The sequence below is a fragment of the Apodemus sylvaticus genome, chromosome 10 (genome assembly GCF_947179515.1).
Source record: "Apodemus sylvaticus chromosome 10, mApoSyl1.1, whole genome shotgun sequence".
NCBI lineage: Eukaryota > Metazoa > Chordata > Mammalia > Rodentia > Muridae > Apodemus > Apodemus sylvaticus.
In genome coordinates this window covers 55,424,012-55,441,874 of record NC_067481.1, presented here as the reverse complement: position 1 = coordinate 55,441,874, position 17,863 = coordinate 55,424,012, and the positions used below count along the sequence as shown (strand labels likewise).

Sequence of the window (17,863 nt, the reverse complement as noted above, 5' to 3'; positions counted from 1 at the left end):
GGGGGCAGTGCGTCACTGTGGGGTGGGCTTTGAGACCCTAAGACTAAGCATGTTGGTTGGTACCAGGGACTAGGGTATTGCTGTGATAGGCCTGAGCATGCTTTTGTTTGGAGGAATTTGTATCTTAGGACTTTGGAAAGCCATGGCACGTTCTAAGTGAAGCTTAATAGGCCATTCTATAAGAATCCGGAAGATGGTGGAGCCAAGGGTCATTTGAACTGTGGAGGCCTGTTGCCTCAAGGTTTCAGAGAAGAATTTTAGAATTTGGCCTAGAGTCTCTTCTTGTGATGTTTTGAAGAAGAATGTGGCTGCTTTTGTGCCCTTGTCTGAAGAGCATGAAGAGTATAAGGTGAAAAGATTCAGAATTATTGCATTGACAAAAGAAGTCTCAGACACGCCCGGCAGAAACTCTGCCCTCTGCTTTACTCTTGAGAAGAGCATTTGAGGAAGCAGAGCAAGCTTAGAAAGGAAACAAAACGCTTGATTTATGGGAGTGGTGACCTTGGGGTCAGCTCCCACCAGATAGACAGTAAAGCTTCACAGTTGAGCAAGGGATAGTTACGCTGTGTTGTTATTCTTACCTGGTTATTGCTGGGCTTGTAATCTGGAACAAACAATCCAGAAATGGAGGATACAGGCTTTTGATCCGGATCTTGAGGAATAGTGGTGGTGAGAAGGGTACACCCAGAAATGGGGGCGCACACCTGTAATCCCAGGAGACAGGCAAGTTCTAGGTGAACTCAATCTCAAATCCAGGTGCAGTGGTACACAAATTGATCACAGCATTCCGGTGACAGAGCCATGCAGTTCTCTGAGTTCAAGGTCAATCTACAGGACAAGTTCCAGGGCAGCCAAGCTTAGGCAGTGAAGGAATTGGAAAACAGATGGTGATAATGTAATAGAAAAGGGGGGCTGTGTTCCAGCTCCAGCAAGCAGCAGAACTCAGCAATTTTAGCTACGTGGCTCTGGCTTTAGAGTCAAGAATAGAAAGGACTTCTGGGACAATTGATGATCAGCTGGAGCTAAGACATTGTCATCACTTGAGGTGAAATCTGGGAAGTGTTTTCTGAGAGCACAAAGAAGCTGTGTTCCAGAAATAGCCAAGGTTGTGCCTTGCACTGCAGCTGGACTTGGTAATGTGTAAGAATCACCCGTGGTACTGGTTTGAAGGTATGAAAGGGTCATGGAGAGCAGCTGGGGCTTGGCACTGTGAGAGGCCATGGAAGGCCATTGGTGAAGGTGCAGCCTCAGTTGCAGTTGACAGCCCAGGACTGAAGGGATCATGCAAAGAGGCTTGGCACCATGAAGAGAGCCTATGAGAGGCTATTGGTAAAGCCTTGTTGCAGTGGAAGACCCCAGCATATTGGAGATGCCAGTACCATGGGATAACCACCAAGAGCAGCAGCAGCAGCAGCAGCGGCGGCGGCGGAGTGGAGTCAACCAGAGTGCTACAGAGGGCAGAGCGGGAGACCGTGACCTATGCCCTTCGGAGGAGCCCAGATCATGTGTGGAAGCAGCAGCTGTGAAGTCGAAGCTGCCTTGGATATGCCAAGATGTTAGAGATGTCGGAGCTGTGGTACCTGCCGAGAAGAGCTGCTAACAGCAGTGGAACCAGCCCAAGAGAATGAGGTCTGTTGCAACAGGCGTCAACAGGGTGAAAGGAGTCGGAGACCTGAAGAGCGCTTTGACATGGGACACGGAGACCTGGAGTTTGGAGTTTGCCCAGCTGGCTTTCTGTCTCGCTTTCATCCAGTATTTCCTCACCATAACATTTTGAAATGGCAGTGTGTACCCTCTGATGTTGGAAGTATGCAATTTGCCTCCCACATGCTGGGATTAAAGGCGTGTGCCACCACCACTGCCTGGCAAGAAAAGGTTTTTATTAAAAAAACAAACAAAAAAACAAGCAAAACAAACAAACAAACAAAACCCTCAAATATGGCCAGTCAGTGTGAAACAGACCTTTAATTCTAGTGCTTAGGATGCAGAAGCAGGCAGATCTCAGTTGGAGACTAGCCTGGTCTATATACTGAGTTCCTGAGCAGCCAAGACTAACTGCATAGTAAGATTCTGTCCCAAAAAACGGAAATAAAATGTTAAGGGGCAAGAGTCATGGCTGTTCTCCAAAGACTCTCTGGCAGAGCACGACTATCTCTAAGTCTAGCTCCATGGTATCCTGTTCTCAGAGGGCACCAGGCGCAGACATTACATACAGGCAAACCACTCATACACATGTAAAAATTAAAAAGGTCTGGTCATGTCAAGCCCAGGGCAGGGGTCCATGCCTTTAATCTCAGCCTTTGAGAAATAAAAGCAACAGGATTGTCACAGGTTCAAAGCCAGCCTCAGGCACAGAGTGAGATCAGAATTATAAAAAGCTGCATAGCTAGGCAGCGGAGGTGCACACCTTTAGTTCCAGCACTTGGGAGGCACAGGCAGGTGAGTCTGAATTTAAGGCCAACCTGGTCTACAGAGGGAGTTCCAGGACAGCCAGGGCTACACAGAGAAACCCTGTCTTGAAAAAAAACAAAACAAAAAACAAAACAATCTGTGTTGTAGAATCTAACTTCCAAGTGTGAAAACTCTTAGACCCTCACAAGATGGTGGAAAGAGAATCTTTCCCGAGCCCAGACACTCTTTTGTTTTATTTTATGGACATTGATGTTTTGACTGCACGTATGTCTGTGTGAGGAAGGGTGCTGGAGGAGGCACTGCGGACAATTGTGAGTTATTGTACTTCTCATGGTTCTCGACCATCACAGCCGTGATGGCATGAGCAGATGACGTACAGATATTACCCTTTGGGCTGCACCCCTGCAATGGGCCCCAGCCTTCTCCGTGGTGGTGGAGACAGAAGCAGACAAAGCAACAGACTCCAGACTCGGCACCATTGGATGTCGGCAGGCGCTAGCTCCCTGAAGATGGAGACGATGACTGACTCCTGTTGATGACAAGTTTCTCACTTTTGGCCTTGACTTTGTTGCTGTGATCACGGTGTCTCCTTATAGCAATTGAAACCTAAACTAAAACGGGTACTTAGACAGGAAATAGAATCTATTGTTATGGCGAGCCAAAGAGGAAACTAGGAGGATTAAATAGGTCAAGGAAGGAAGGTAAAGGAGAAAATATGGGGAGGGACAGCTAACACTAAATGCTATTTTAAAACCCTATGGAAACCCACTTTTCATATATGTACATATAGGAAAGGAATCTAAAGGGGAAGACAATGTCCCAACTAAACCTATGCCACCAAGTAAAACCTCCACTGTCACACCAAATGTCATCTCATTTTTTAAAATCTAAAATCCATTTTGGTGGTGGCAAGACACACCTTTGGCATGAAGAGGAGGAGGAGAGAGTAATAGGAGTAGCATTGTAATCGTAGTAGAAGACAAAAGACTTGCAAGCGATGGCTTCTCTCAAAGGAAAAAGACCTCAAGAAATGAGCAAGGAACACGAGAATACAGACAGGGTGGAGGGGGCAGTCAGTGCTGGTGCTGGCGCAAACCGGAAGACTCTGCAATCACTATTCACAGCAATTGTACACTTTCCAATCAGGATTCAGTTTTAAAATCAGGACCAAGTAGGCATGGGGTCGTTCTTCCTTTAACCCCAGCACTTAGGAGGCAGAGGCAGAGGCAGAAGGATCTCTGTGAGTTTGAGGCCAGCCTGGTCTACAAAGCTAGTTCTAGGACAGCCGGGGCGATACAAAGATGATAAACCAAAGAAGAATATTAATAAATTGTTTTGTTAACTAGAAGGGTCCCAGAATTTTGGTTGTATTTCGCAGTTGATGCCTTTTCTAACATCTGATTCCTGGACCACGCTTGGGAAGAATCTCCATCTGCTACAGAAACTACAATGCCCTGGGAAATGTGGCCCCTGGGGTCCTGAATCTTCGGTCTGGATGTTATTAATCCTCTCCCTTCTCGTTTATTTTAGCCCTGGTGTCTTCTGTCTCTCCCCCACACTCCGTGCCCCAGCGTTTCTTGTTTATATCAAACCTCTTTGCCTCTGAGGTTTGGGTAAGCCGCTCTTCCCTCTGTCAGCAAGATGAGGCGATGCTCCTGATAGCTCCCATCAGAGACCTTTCCCGACCGAGGCCTCATCTAACTAGTCCTACTTACTCTCAGTCACAGCCCTTTATTTTCCCGAGAGTGCTTGTCAACATCTCTGATCATCTATGGAATATTTATCTTGTGACAAAAATCTCAATACTATCCTCCAATGATTCTACGCAGAGGGAACAGGAAGCCGAAGAGTGGGAAAAGCACAGGGAAGTCCACGAGCTGCAGTGAATCGCTCTGGGCGCTTCCACGACCAGTCTGTCAATGATCCAAGGATGGAACCAATCAGCCCTGTTCCGCTGACAATTATGGCTTTATCCCTCTTGCTGCTGTTTTCCTTTCTCGGTTGTCTAGCTAGGTTCGGTCCAACCCTGAGCATCCAAGAACCTCTAGAGATCCCAAGAACGATGATCCCCGGTTGTGTGTGATTGCTAGGCGGTAATTCCGGACGCCGCCGCTGTGGACGGAGAGCCCAGGCTCCGCCCCTGTGGGACTCGGACGGTTCAGGGCTCGGGCCTTTAAGATCTGCCCCCTCACCTTTCCAAAGGGGCGGGGCCACGCGCGCGGCTGTCACCCCGGAGCCGCAACCCGACTGGCTTTCACGTGTGTTCCGCAGCACAATAACAGCCCTCCTTCCGGAACTTCCTGGGGTGGCGACCAATCACAGAGTCCTTCCTGTCCGGACCATTATCATCCGCTGCCAATCGGCGCGCCTCCGCCAACGCCCCTTAAAGGCGCCGCCGCAGCCGGGGAGCCCGGCGGCCGACTCGCGGTTCCGGCCCCCACCCGCAGTATGGAGGCCGCCCAGGGGCGGCTCGGGCCGGAGCCGGACCTTTCGGTCGGAGCTGGCCACCAGGCCGCGACTTTCAGCGGCAGGCCGTCCCGAACGCCCTCGAAGCCGCCCTCGGTCCGGACGCTGTCCGGGGAGGAGGAGGCTGAGAGCGTTGGGGTCGCGAGCCGTCATCCCCGAGCGTCCCCAAAGACTTCGAGCGGCAGCATCGCCCATGGGCAGGAGCTGGACTCTTGGGAGGACAAGCCGAGCTCCCGGGCGACGCCGTCAGGGGCCGGGGGGCGCCGGGGGGCGCCAGGTTCCGAGCACGCCCCGCCCCCGTCCTCCCGGGACCGGGATCCCGAGCCCAGCGAGGATCAGCCCTCCGCTCCGAGTGTCTGCCGTCGAGGGAGCCCCGGAGGCGTCGAGATGAGTGTGGCGCTGCCTCGGCAAGAGGGTGAAGACGACGACGACGATGACGACGACGAGGCGGCGGCGGGTAGGGCTGGCCGCTCGTTCCCCAGCCGCCTTCAGGACAGCCGCAGCCTGGACGGGCTGAGCGGGGCGTGCGGCGGAGGGGCGTCTTCATCCAGTGGCGAGGCCGGCGCGGGCGGAGGACGGCGCGCCACCATCTCCAGCCCCCTAGAGCTCGAGGGCACGGTGAGCCGCCACGGCGACCTTACTCACTTCGTGGCCAATAACCTACAACTCAAGATCCGCCTGAGTGGCGCCCCGCCACCCGCGCCCCCTGCCTCTGTGCGGCCCTGCCTGACGCCCGCAGCCACCCCCACCATCCCTCCCATCGACCCGGACGTGCTGCGGGATCTGGAGCGGCTGAGTCGCGAGCTGGGCGGCAGGGTGGACCGTCTGCTCCGCGGGCTGGGTGGTGCGGTGCAGGAGCTGACGGCGTTGAGCGTGGGCTGTATCCAGACCTACCGCGACGCGGTGGACTCCTTGGGTGAAGCCGTGGACATGAGCATCAAGGGCATGTACACCTTGCTTGCGCGCTGCGAGGAGCTGGAACGGGCTTTGCAGCCGGTCCAGGGGCTGGCACGCCAAGTCCGAGACATCCGACGCACGCTGGAGGTGTTGGAGGCCCTGTGCAAGTGACCTGTGTATGCAGAGAGGAGAGGCCGTGCCTAACCTGGCCACACCAGGGTCCAGGAGGGTCCCTGGTGGAAACTGCCTGCTGAGGGGAGCCTGCGCCTGGGAGGGTCTTCCCCAAGCATTTAGGAGGCCCGTGCCCATCTAAGCCTAAGGAGTGTGAATGGGGAAGGTGCGAGGATTGTCCTGGTGGGAAGGGATGTGGCTCTGCTTTGATTCAGTTGGCCATCTGTAGCTACCTTGTTCTTCCTGACTCTTCTCCCTAAGCTAGGACGCCGTCCATGGGAAGACAGGCCCGTCGGTCTCCGCTGGAGGGTGGGGCAGACCCGACTGTGTGGTCAGAGGAGGACAGAGCAGGCCTCAGCTCCGCTGAGGCTGTCCGGTTCCAGTGGCCACACCGCAAGTGCCAGGGCTTTGGGAACTGGAGCGGTCCTTGACCACACACCGCGAGAGGGCCAGGGCGCACATCTGCATAACCTCCTGCTTCATCCCTCTCTGTTCCTCTAAACTGCCGCGGGGTAGAGCTACCGGGAGGGAGCGAGGTGGTGGGGAGTGTCTCACTGCTCTCAGGTTCCGTACAGTTGTTACTGGTTTTGAAGCCCACCTGTTGTGGAGTATTCTAATCAATTTTGGCTTTCCGAGATTTTGTGGAATTAAAGTGCTGCCGCTGCTGCTGCTGCTGCTGCTGCTGAGGCCGAGCCTGTTTTTGTGTGGGATCCAATGGGTTGAGAAGCCAAGGGGACGGGCATGAAGGCCCCTGTGGCTCCCAGAGCTCCCGGGAGAGAGGGCGGGGAGTGTGTGGGAGGAAGTCTCAGGCTAGATGGAGAAGGGTATGCGTCAGAGCTGAGGGAGATAATTTCATAAAGGTTCCAAAGAGCCAGTAAAGCAGAAACACAAGTAAGGGTCTTGAGAGGAGAGGGCAGATTGGTTATCTTGCTTATAGAGGAAATAAAAACTCGCGATAGCTCTATCCCTGACCTCTGTGCTGATCAGTTATATATAATGATTTAAGACAATTGTGTCCCAATTGCGAAGGCTGTCTTCTTACATTTACATTCAGAAACTATACGTTATGATCATAAAATATCCAAGATCACAAAAGTAACAATTTCCACACTCCAAGACATTCCCACATTTTTACAGAATTTCAGTACATTTGTTTAATTCGAACTGTTTCAGTATTAGAAAGACTGCTGCAAGAAGTTTTAAGTGTGCCTTTTTAGAAAATTATTACAGCTGGCAGAGTCACCTTGTTAAGAGATGAATAATAGGAATAAAACCAAACAGAATTCCATACTTTTATCTCAAAATACCTAAGGAGAAAGTAATCACACTGAACAAAAGCAGACTCACTGGCCCGTACGGGGATCGAACCCGCGACCTTGGCGTTATTAGCACCACGCTCTAACCAACTGAGCTAACCGGCCAGAGGTGAGAAAATATGGTTTCTAACGTCCTGTAAAGAGAGAAGTGTACCCACTCTGCCCAGAAAATGCATTTTGTAAAATGGGAAAATAGAATATCCAAATTAGTCAAAGGAAGTACTCAAGTGAGCAATCAGGCAGAAACTGACAAAGCCCAAGAGATGAGATTTTGGTATTTGATTGCTGGTCGGAGCGTAAATATGATACTCAAGGCTGCACAACATGCTGTAGTAGCCACTCCCAAATGCTAAGTAACAAGACGGCAGAGACTGATTGCTTTTCTTTTACCGCGAGACTGGATGGACGGGACGGGACTGACGTACAGGATCCGAGAAACTACTATTTTTCCGTAAAAGAAAAGCAATCAAGGCACCGCTGGGATTCGAACCCAGGATCTCCTGTTTACTAGACAGGCGCTTTAACCAACTAAGCCACGGCGCCTACGTGACATTGTGACGCCTTCACTACTTGGCCAGGTCAATTCCAGGGCACGCGGAGAACAACGGGGGTGACTCACGACAGTGCTGAAAAAGGATTAAGAAAGGAGTGAAGGACGGGGCGGGAGAAGCCATAGGCGTGTCTGACCTGAACCATGGAATTGTATCATGACCCTTGTTTCTAGGGTACAAAACTGAATGTAGACCTCAGAAGCTACACACGACGAGGATGGGATTCGAACCCACGCGTGCAGAGCACAATGGATTAGCAGTCCATCGCCTTAACCACTCGGCCACCTCGTCCACGCAGCCTGCTGCTAGGTTGGCTTCTCTGAGACCTCCAATCCTACTCCTGCCGGCTAAGCCTCTCTGCATTTGTGAAACAATCTATCATAGCTGCCGAGCGAACTGGCAGACAAATAATGGATATGTCTCTTGTCGGCTAGGAACAAAGAATGCTCTAGCTGCGGTTGGCTGGCCTTGAGAGTCCTGCTCTTTGCCCAGAATTACCTTGATTATCCCAAGAAAATACTCTCGAGATATACTGACCGGGAGGCATCAAGATCTGGCTCGAGCTTTCCCGTTCTCCGTCTCCTAAGAGCTGTTTCTTCTTTGATCATTGGGGCGAAAATAAGGGAAGCTAAACAAAAGCAACAACAACAACAACAACAACAACAAAAAAAGAAAGCAGCTGACCCCGACGTGATTTGAACACGCAACCTTCTGATCTGGAGTCAGACGCGCTACCGTTGCGCCACGAGGCCGGCCGGCCACGGCTGTAGACAGGGCACCTCATGACTACTACAGAGCGCCACCCGGTCCCCGATGATTTAAAGCCTCCGGAAGCCCAAGGAAGGGAGAGCCTCAGACTGAACTCCTTACGGCGAGCGGTTTCGCCCGCTCGCCCCGTGGCCTCCGCGCCCCGTCCCTGGAGTCCACTTGTCCTGAAGGTCAAGTCTGGTCTTAACTGGACCCGGAAGAACGCCAGCCCGTCGGCCGCCCCCCCATCAGTCTGTCTCAACAGTGTTTCACCAGGGCTCAGTGTTCTCGCTCCCGCTCTCCACCGCGGCTCAGCGCCCCTGAACCTCGCTCACAGTCTCGGACCCAGAGGCTCCTCCTGTCCCTTCGGCTGGACGTTTCCTCGTCCCAGGTCTTCTGCGTGTGCCACGTCGGGCCAAACTGAGAAGGGAACTCATTCTCGGCTCTTCTCCTTCACGACTCTTTCCCAGCCCCCCAGTCCGTCCGCTCCATCCCCTCCTCCAGCGCTCACTGGTTTCAGATCAAAGGCTCTTGAACGCCCCGATCGCGCCTGTACCTTCCCGAAAGGGTCCCCAGAGCCGAGAAGTTAAGTTGTTAACGCAGGTGGGCACCTCGTGTAAGATTCATATAGGCTACTTACATTTATGTAATCTTCACGTTTAATAAACATTTGTTTTTATTATTTTAATGGGGGGGGGGGGCACAGGAATGTGAGTGCCTACCGAGGCAGCACACTCCCTGGGCTACAGGCAGCTGTAAACACTCTGATGTGGGTGTTGGGAACCAGACTCATGTCCTCAGGAAGAGCAGCACGTGCTCTGCCGTAACCACTGAACCACCGGGCCGCCTCTCCAGCCCCTACTGACTTTCTGTTCTGTGACTTTCCCCACTGTGACTTTCACAGTGTCCCACAATACTCAAGCTGCTGGCATTGGACTTGGATTCCCTTGGCCTTCCCAGCGCCAGAATTACAGGAGCTAAAACTAACTTTAAAGTTCTGGTTGCTTTCTGTTTTTTGAGACAGAATACCACATACTATGTATTACTCTATAGCTCTGGCTGGCATGCACTCCCTATGTAGGGATGGGCTTCATTCTCAGCAATCCCCCTGCCTCAGCCTCCAATGGCTGGGAATACAAGCGTGTGCCACCAGCTTATCTCTTTCTCTTTTATTTCTCCCTCCCTCCTGTGCCCCATCCTCCTTCTCCTCCCCCACCCCCTTCCTTCCCTTCTTCTGATCTAGGAGGAAACTAGGGGCCTCTTCCACTCAAGGCCATTGATCTACACCCACAGCACCTGCTGAATCATTCTTCAAATGCCTAAACTCGCCTAAATCCCAAATGTGTGTGTGCCATGGACTATGGTATCTCTTGAAGGTCTTTCAAAATCCTTTTTTTTTTTGCCTGTTTGACCCTCACATATCACTCAGGACTAAAACCCCACATCCGTCCTCCCCACATGCAGTGCCTTTCTCCCATGTAGCCCACAACGACACTCAAAGTACTTGTGTTGTTTTGAGGAGGGTCTCCCCTGTGGCCCACTGCTGTAGGACTCTTGACAATCCCCCTGTCTCATGCTCCCAGGTGCTGAGATTGTTTCTTGCTAAGTTACCCTGGCCAGCTTTGAATTTGTTCTGTAGTCCAGGCAGGCCTTGAATTTGCAGTTATACCCCTGGAGCTGGGATTATAGGCCTGGGCCATCAGCCCCTGCTAGAAATGCTACATTTTAGTTGTCTGAGACCAGCCTGGACCATATGAGATCCTCTGTCAAAGGGGGCAGGGGACACGGAAGGAAGGAAGGGAGGGAGGGAGGGAGGAAGAGGAGGGAGGGAGCACATGCACTGAGTGTAGCACCTCACACCTGCACCACAGTACTTGGGAAGTGGAGGCAGAATGGGGAGCTCGCAGAGTAAGGATTTGTCTCACAAACAAAGAAGATAACCCAATCTTCTCTTAGAGGGCAGCACAGATCTTTTCTCTATAATGGAAACCATATCACTACTAACATTTTTTGTTTCACAAAATACAATCATTTAGATTTTATTGATAAATTGTTTTTGTTTTGAAAGAAACAACCCTTGGTTTATGCTTTTAACTCCAGAATTCAGGAGGCATTGCAGGGATTTCTGTGAGCTGGAGGCCAGCCTGGTATATATGTGTATGTGTATGGTATATATAGTGTTCCAGGCCTGCCAAGACCCCATCTTAAACAACACAAAAAACAACCTTTTATTTTCTATTACAATAATAGTGAATGAAGACTAAAGTCCTGGATGTGGTGGCAAGATTTGTAATGCCAGCACTAGGGGAAGGTGAGGCAGAATTATCTCAAATTCAAGGACAGCCTGGGTTACTTAGTGAGACACTGTCTGGAAAAAAACAAAAACAAAAACAAAAAACCTGCCGGGTGGAGCCAGCCTGGTCTATAGAGTGAGTTTCAGGTGGAGGTGGTGGTGGAGGTGGTGGTGGTGGTGGTGGTAGAGGTGGTGGTGGAGGTGGTACTATGGTCAAGATCACTTCAGGGCTAGCCTTGGCTATCCTTGAGGCCAGGTTGCTTGTTTTTGATGGAGTAGGTCAAAGGTAAGGCAAATGCAGTAAAGTAGGAGTGCAGAGATCTCTAGGTGATGCTATTTTGTAAACTTTGCTTTTGGGATCATGTACATGTTTAATATAGTTAGAAAATGAAATCGGAAAGTTAAGATGGCAGCCCGGAAGCACGTACTTGACTCAGACCACGCGCCAGTTTGCAGGAAGTTCCCCGGTGTGTTGGCAGCTCGTGCCTGGGCGCTGAGGGCATCTTCTCGAACCACAGGCTCTAGTCCACCATGTGGGTCCTCGGCACCACGGAGCCTGGGGGGAGCAGAGGAGTCACCACAGCACTGAGGGTCACTGCTACTGGAGCAGTGGAGGACACACAGGCCACAGCACGAAGATGACCTAGGTCAAAACATACCCAAGCATGGCACAGAAAGGTTCTGACCGAGTAGATTCCAGCCTTCGGGTCCGGGAGATCTGCATGTTCCCGGCAGGCCGACTCCTACACACAGGGGAAAGCATAGTTGTCCGGTGATCTGCGGGAAGGGCAGGTCGTTAGCAGTGGTGCAGCAGTCTCTGAAGTTGTTACTTGCAGAGGCCTCAACTATGATGTCGGGCTGCCAAAGTGAATCCATTCCTGTCGGGCTGCCAAAGTGAATCCATTCCTAGCAACCGATCCGGGGACCAACTCACGAAACCCAGGGTTTAGCTGGTGCCTGTCCTGTCTCGCCAACACACTGCCAGCGAGCGTGTGTTGAATAGAATGCCTGTAACCAACTCCACATAGTTCCCCAGGCCATGGCAGTGCCCCAAGTTCAGTGATACATCCTCCTTTGTTCGCTCCAAACATGGGCAGTTTGAACTATCAGATAATATTTGGCGTCATTTTCTTGATTTCTGTCTTCATAATCCTAGATACTCATCCTCCCCACCCCCATCTTTCTAGGAGAGCCAATCCTGAAGGGAGAAGCCGGTTGAAGAACACGGTCACCTGTGGTACCACCTATGGCCACAGGGTGGCACTGAAACTCAGAAACAGCTTTTCTAGGGCAAGCTTCTGTGAACCAAGGTCGTGGAAAAAGTCAGGACAAACAAAGCTCACTTCGTTTCATTACCGTATAACCTGGTGTGACTACCTAGTTTGTACCGTCTAGTAGGCCCCTTGGGCTGGAAGCCTACTATAAGCAGAAAACCTCAAACTTGCAGACTCTAAAACCCCCGTCCCACCGCCAGACCCAGACCTTTTTCCTCTAAAATGTCTCTCATAGACAGGCATCACAGCACATTTCAGAGATCCCAGAACTTGGGAGGCTGGGACAGGAAAACCGCCATCCTACAGTACACAGTGAACTTCAGGCCGGTCAGAACTACAGAGTGAGACCCTGTCTTAAAAAAGCAATCAGTATTTCTTGCTCTCTTGATTCCCTTACTCCAATCTACCTGCCCCATTCCATCCTGGTTCAAGCCCCGATGTTTCTACGTGTTTCTTTCACATTTCTCATTCATCTTCTACTTACAATGTTTTCCATGCTGCAACCAGAGTCTAGAACACAAATCTGATTACGTCTCTCTCCATAGCTGTAGGAGCTGAGAAATCTTAGCTCTCGTCTGCTTCTCCAACATCAGTCTCCTCTCTTCTGCTTCCTTTCTGTCTGGCAAACAGGCAGGCTTATCCAGGCCTGGCTCCTCCCTGGTCAGGAATGCGGTCCGCAGATCCAGATGCTCGCTGGGCTGACTCCTGCCCTAGGATTTTTGGAAATCCTGTAACGCACGCCTTTTCTCACCCTTAGTTCTATGATACAGCTTCTTCCGCCTGGAGATAGTCACCAGCTACACCATCGCTGAGCGCAGCCTCACAAGTCACAGGCAGGGAAGAGGCACGGACTGTTCCGTTCTTTCATTTTGTCTGTGCCCTACACACACTGGCATGTTTTACAGCACCCTAACGGATGTGGTGGAGAATACAAAAACTCACCTCTCATTAAAGAAACAGAAGAAGAAAAGGAAGAGGAGGAGGAGGAAGAAGAGGAGGAGGAGAACAACAACAAGAAAAAAATAAATGTAGCTAGGAATGGTATTGAGCACTTTTGAACCCAGAACTCTGAAAACAGAGGCAGGAGGGTCTCTGTGAGTTCCAGGGCTAGCCTGACCTACATATGTGAATTCTACGAATGTTGGAGGAACATAGTGAGACCCTGTCTCAAAACAAAAACAAAACAAAAATGTTTGTTAGCCCTGACTATCTTGAGTGTGCCACAACGTGAAGCTAAGCTGACTTGTTTTTAAAGACTTTTTTTTTTTTTTTGAGACAAATCTCACTATGTGCCTTCCGCTGGCCTTGAACACCCGCTGGCCTCTGCCTCCTGAGTGCTGAGACTAAAGCTGCTCCCATGCCTGGCAGTTTATTTTAAATATTGTGTGAGTGTGTGCAGTGTGAGTGCTTCCAGAAGGGAAACTGGATCTGGAGTTACAAGAGGTTGTAAGCAGTACAATATGGGTGCTGAGAACTAAACTTTTTTGTTTGTTTGTTTGTTTGTTTGTTTGAGACAAGGTTTCTCTGTATAGCCCTGGCTGTCCTGGAACTCACTCTGTAGACCAGGCTGGCCTCGAACTCAGAAATCCACCTGCCTCTGCCTCCCAAGTGGTGGGATTACAGGCGTGCGCCACCATCGCCTGGCAGGAACTGAACTTAGCAAGCGTATTCTGTGTTCTTTGTTTCAACAGAAGGTTTCTCTGTGTAGCCTTGGCTGTCCTACTTTGTAGACCAGGCTGGCCTTGAACTCACAGAGATCTGACTGCCTCTGCCTCCTGAGTGCTAGGATTAACACCTGGTGCTGAGATTAACCATTGGGCCATCTCTACTTTTTTTTTTTCTTTTTTTTTCTTTTTTTTTTAGAGACATTTTAGTTTCTTGTAAACTAACTGTATGTAGCTTGGCCTACAACTGACTATATAACCTAGCACGACCTTGAATTTCTGACCCTCTTTCCCCCACCTCCCAAATGCTGGGTGAGAACTTTCCTATCTGCAGGGATTTCATCTGAAGCCCCAAATCATTGCCATCACCCTAAGAAGAGGTTCTTGGACTGAGCAATGCCGGGGCCCTGACCACTCAGAGCAAGCGTGAAATCGGTGGTGGGTCAGCGTCCCAGCCTGGGTTGAGCCTCCCAGGGGCGCACAAGCTGTTCCAGTGCCCCGCTCCACTCTTCACCCTTTCAGATCCCCTCGATTCCCGAGGCAATCATCTCACCCACATCCTAGTCTAAGCATCCCAAGGCTGCTCGTTTCTGCACTCGGCAAATCTCTCATGAAACCGAGACAAGTTATTTAGGGAGAAATCAGAGTCAATCTTCGGCAAAGTTTTGGTCTAGGGCAGGAGGGCGAGTCCTCTGACCACCAGGAACTGTGGGACAAGCTCGGCACATCAGCCTCTCCTCTTTCGTTCCCTCATCTCCTAGCGCCACGACAGTGAGTGGGAAGCAGGGGAGAAGGGAGGATTTGGTGGTTCCGGGTGCACCCTCTTGGATCTTCTTGGGTGCATCCCACGGGCACCAGGAGGAGAGCATCGACGTACGTCCCGGGCCTGTGGACGTCTGCAGAGGGAGCAGCACTATCGCGAGACTTCCGGAAGCAGCAGCGAGGCGTCTGCGGACGCAGTTACCTTGGCAACCGGGCGCCGGAGCGCGCGGGAAGGAGGCTTGGGTAGAGAGGTCTGGCCTGCTTGCTCTGGGAGACTTGATGAGTGACCCACCTCAGACTTCCAACCTCAGAAACCACGGCGTCCGCTCTGGGCCCCCGGCGCCATGGGTCGGATCTCCGGGCTCGTGCCCTCTCGGTTCCTGACGCTCTTGGCTCACCTGGTGGTGGTCATCACTTTGTTCTGGTCCCGGGTAAGCCGCGGGCAGGGCGCGCGCGCCCTCCGGTCCCTCCCATTCTCAGCGTGGAGGGGACGCAGCTCAGCCCGGTCCACTCCCACAGACCCACGCAGGGTCCGTTGCTCCCGTTCCGCGGCCCCTCCCCACCCAGTCCCCGCAACCCCACCCCTCCTTTGACATCTCTTGTTCTTTCTTTCTGCCGGGCACACCAGGAAAGCAACATCCAGGCTTGCCTGCCTCTCAAGTTCACCCCCGAGGAGTACGAGAAGCAGGACAACCAGTGAGCTCTCGGGGCGGGGTGAGAGCGCACGGGTCTGCAGCGCAGTCCGGAAACCCTGCTCCGACCCGCTTTCTCCCCGCAGGCTGCTAGCGGCGCTCTGTCTCACCCTGGGCCTCTTTGCAGTGGAGCTGGCTGGCTTCCTCTCAGGAGTCTCCATGTTCAATAGCACCCAGAGCCTCCTCTGTATCCTTTCTGCCTGGCCAGCGTTCCCGTGTCACTCATCTCCGTCACCCACTCCTTCTACCTCTGAGGCCTTCGGGGCACTAGTCCCTGCCCCACGTGGCAAACCGAATCTCTCTTGGTGAGAGGTTTCAGACAGTGTCCGGGAATTAATAGACTTCAAACATTCGTTAAATCCTGATGTGAGCCAGGTTCTGGTGATCCCTGCATGGGTAAAACCATTTTATCCTGTTTGAGAAGGAGGCAGATAAACACCTGTATATGTGAATCAGTGTGATAAACAATATCCTTGTAGGAGTGTGTAAAATACAAGGCACGGTGGGAGCTCAGAAGGGACCGAGAAAATGAAGCACATAGGAAGATTCTTGATGCCCAGGTGTGGTGCTGCACGCCTTTAATCTTAGCACTAGGGAGGCAGGAGCAGGTGAGTTTCAGTTTTTTGTTTGTTTGTTGTTGTTTTTGTTTGGATTTGGTATTTTCGAGACAGGGTTTCTCTGTGTAGCCCTGGCTGTCCTGGAACTCACTCTGTAGACCAGGCTGGCCTCGAACTCAGAAATCTGCCTGCCTCTGCCTCCCAGAGTGCTGGGATTACAGGCGTGCACCACCACTGCCCGGCATATCTGGAGGTATTCTTGTGTGGCCTAAAGCATACATGATATTAACTTTCCTAGAAGTGTACAGGGAGAGGTCCTATCAAAGCAAAAATAGCTCTGGCTTCTTTCACATACCTGTCCACAAATTCAGAAGCATGGCTGTCAGCTCTGGAGCTTGTCTGAAGGGACGGGAAAAGCTAAACCCAAGTCCAGGTACCAAAGGGGCCCATCACTTACCTAGTACTTTCCTTGACTGATTTTTCTAAGCCATTGCAGCCCACTGTAGCGCGGCCGTGGCCCTATCTTTCTTCATATTCGAGCAATGGGAATGTACCACGTACTGGTACATTTTTGCCTTCTGCAGGTGCCTACGTAACCTCCAATGTTTTGGGATAGGGGTGGTGGAAAGTCTATCCCAAATCTGAAGTTTCCTCCACCTAGACCTTTCCTGCACCTGTGAAACCGGTAGAGTCTCGAAGAATCATACCCATCCCCAAACCCACTCGCATATAAGGTGTGGAGGCTCGTGTTTGGGTTGGAGGGGCTCTAAACCCGCCCCTTCTTTTCACAGCGCCTGCCCCGCTGTCACTGAAACTGCATTATTCATTGCTGTCTTTGGGCTGAAAAAGAAACCCTTCTGATCACAACCCGGATGTAGGGACCAAAGCTGGAAAAGTGATGAGCTTCCTCCCATTGCTGGAAGAAGAAAGGCGGAGGCTTCGGATTTCTCTCGCCCTAGTCCTTTGCTCCCCCCTACTGCATCTAAGCAGAGGATGGCAGTGTTGGCATAAGAGCTCTCAAATATTGGATTATTTTATTAGAGTTTTGTAATAAAATTCATTTTATAATAAGAGCAAGGCTTATAGTATTTTTCAGAGGGCCGTCGGATGGGCCAAGAGTCTGGTGTAAATAAAGACTTTTTTTCTAGCCGTATGTACGTCAGCTAAAAGTGATGCTTCTATTTGGGTTTTTACGGTACAAGATAGGCGGAAGTGAGTGGGCGGGGATATGTAAATAAGCATCTCACGCATAGCTTCTAATTTGCCGCATGTGAGCGGAGCATTCTGGGATGATATTGTTTCTCCCGTTTTTGCGCCGAATGGAAAAATAAAATATTTCAAGAGACTTGCAATAGATACTACTCTTGGGTTGCAAGAACTGTAAGTCACTGGGTTGGTGCTGAAGTGTCATATTCTCACCCTTCCCTAAATAGGAAATGTCTTTATATAATTACGAATGTGCTCTCTTTGTCCTTTATCGTCAGGAGGTTAATCCTTACCTGTTCCTCCTCTCGGAGGGCAGTTAGAAAATGATGATTGGAGCTTGCATGATCTGCTGATTAGCACTTCCGTGTAATCAGGACCTGACAACATCCTGATTGCTCCTATCTGATTCCCTGACGATCACTCTTATTTTCGTTGTGCTGATTGGTAGACTATTACACTCTGCTTGTGTGCTTTCCATTAACACTGGTCTGAGCGAGAGTTTTATGTATTTTTATTTATTGTGTATGTGGTTGCTCAAACCTCTTTTCTAGAAATGCCATCAAGATGGTACCCTTGCAGTTGGTTATGGAGCTCCTGTAAAGCATCCATGGCCCCTCCTCCTGCTTACCAAGGAGATGCTTTCAGGTGACTCCTTAACCCCGTGGCCTAAAGCATCTTGTCTTCATCCCCACATTCAGTTCAGTGACCACCTTACCATAGACAAAGCCCTCCTTACATAGACGGTGCTGAGAAATAGATGTCATGTGATCTACACTCAGTTTTGGGCACACACAGGCACGAAAGTTTCCCAATGCTCCTAGACTTATTTAATCCTGTAAATTGTGATACATACTA

General features: G+C 51.0%; 2 protein-coding genes, 1 long non-coding RNA gene and 5 other non-coding genes across 9 annotated transcripts; 3 read left to right on the top strand and 5 right to left on the bottom strand.

Annotated features, from left to right (window-relative positions):
- The first annotated feature begins 4,779 nt into the window (after positions 1-4,779).
- Borcs6 (BLOC-1 related complex subunit 6) lies at positions 4,780-6,632 on the top strand. Its single transcript, XM_052194984.1, has one exon. The coding sequence runs from the start codon at positions 4,861-4,863 to the stop codon at positions 5,944-5,946; it is 1,086 nt and encodes a 361-aa protein (XP_052050944.1). The 5' UTR covers positions 4,780-4,860; the 3' UTR covers positions 5,947-6,632.
- Positions 6,633-7,293: 661 nt separating this feature from the next.
- Trnai-aau (transfer RNA isoleucine (anticodon AAU)) lies at positions 7,294-7,367 on the bottom strand. The gene has a single exon. It is a non-coding gene; the product is annotated as a tRNA-Ile (tRNA).
- A 364-nt stretch (positions 7,368-7,731) lies between these two features.
- Positions 7,732-7,805, bottom strand: Trnat-agu (transfer RNA threonine (anticodon AGU)). The gene has a single exon. It is a non-coding gene; the product is annotated as a tRNA-Thr (tRNA).
- Positions 7,806-8,022: 217 nt separating this feature from the next.
- On the bottom strand, positions 8,023-8,104 carry Trnas-gcu (transfer RNA serine (anticodon GCU)). Its single transcript has one exon. It is a non-coding gene; the product is annotated as a tRNA-Ser (tRNA).
- A 389-nt stretch (positions 8,105-8,493) lies between these two features.
- Trnaw-cca (transfer RNA tryptophan (anticodon CCA)) lies at positions 8,494-8,565 on the bottom strand. The gene has a single exon. It is a non-coding gene; the product is annotated as a tRNA-Trp (tRNA).
- Positions 8,566-11,030: 2,465 nt separating this feature from the next.
- LOC127695030 (uncharacterized) lies at positions 11,031-14,678 on the bottom strand. The gene is made up of 3 exons (XR_007979891.1): positions 12,612-14,678; positions 11,513-11,630; positions 11,031-11,409 (listed from the first exon to the last, which is right to left on the bottom strand). It is a non-coding gene; the product is annotated as an uncharacterized LOC127695030 (long non-coding RNA).
- Positions 14,679-14,763: 85 nt separating this feature from the next.
- Tmem107 (transmembrane protein 107) lies at positions 14,764-16,875 on the top strand. Of its 2 annotated transcripts, none has more exons than XM_052196888.1 (5): positions 14,764-14,984; positions 15,182-15,249; positions 15,290-15,432; positions 16,290-16,386; positions 16,594-16,875. In XM_052196888.1, exons 1-5 carry the CDS (start codon positions 14,898-14,900, stop codon positions 16,661-16,663), a joined length of 465 nt encoding a protein of 154 aa, XP_052052848.1. In that variant the 5' UTR covers positions 14,764-14,897; the 3' UTR covers positions 16,664-16,875. The 2 variants fall into 2 exon arrangements, with proteins under 2 accessions (XP_052052848.1, XP_052052847.1); XM_052196887.1 differs by having other exon boundaries at positions 14,768-14,984; positions 15,332-15,432.
- Positions 16,876-17,279: 404 nt separating this feature from the next.
- Positions 17,280-17,415, top strand: LOC127695656 (U8 small nucleolar RNA). Its single transcript, XR_007980031.1, has one exon. It is a non-coding gene; the product is annotated as a U8 small nucleolar RNA (small nucleolar RNA).
- Positions 17,416-17,863: the final 448 nt, after the last annotated feature.

Bases quoted from the DNA above. Each gene is read 5' to 3' on its own strand.
- Borcs6 (XM_052194984.1), top strand. From the start codon at position 4,861: ATGGAGGCCGCCCAGGGGCGGCTCGGGCCGGAGCCGGACCTTTCGGTC.
- Tmem107 (XM_052196888.1), top strand. From the start codon at position 14,898: ATGGGTCGGATCTCCGGGCTCGTGCCCTCTCGGTTCCTGACGCTCTTG. The intron at 14,985-15,181 runs GTAAGCCGCGGG...CGGGCACACCAG, and splicing joins TCACTTTGTTCTGGTCCCGG to GAAAGCAACATCCAGGCTTG. The intron at 15,433-16,289 runs GTATCCTTTCTG...GATTTTTCTAAG, and splicing joins TAGCACCCAGAGCCTCCTCT to CCATTGCAGCCCACTGTAGC.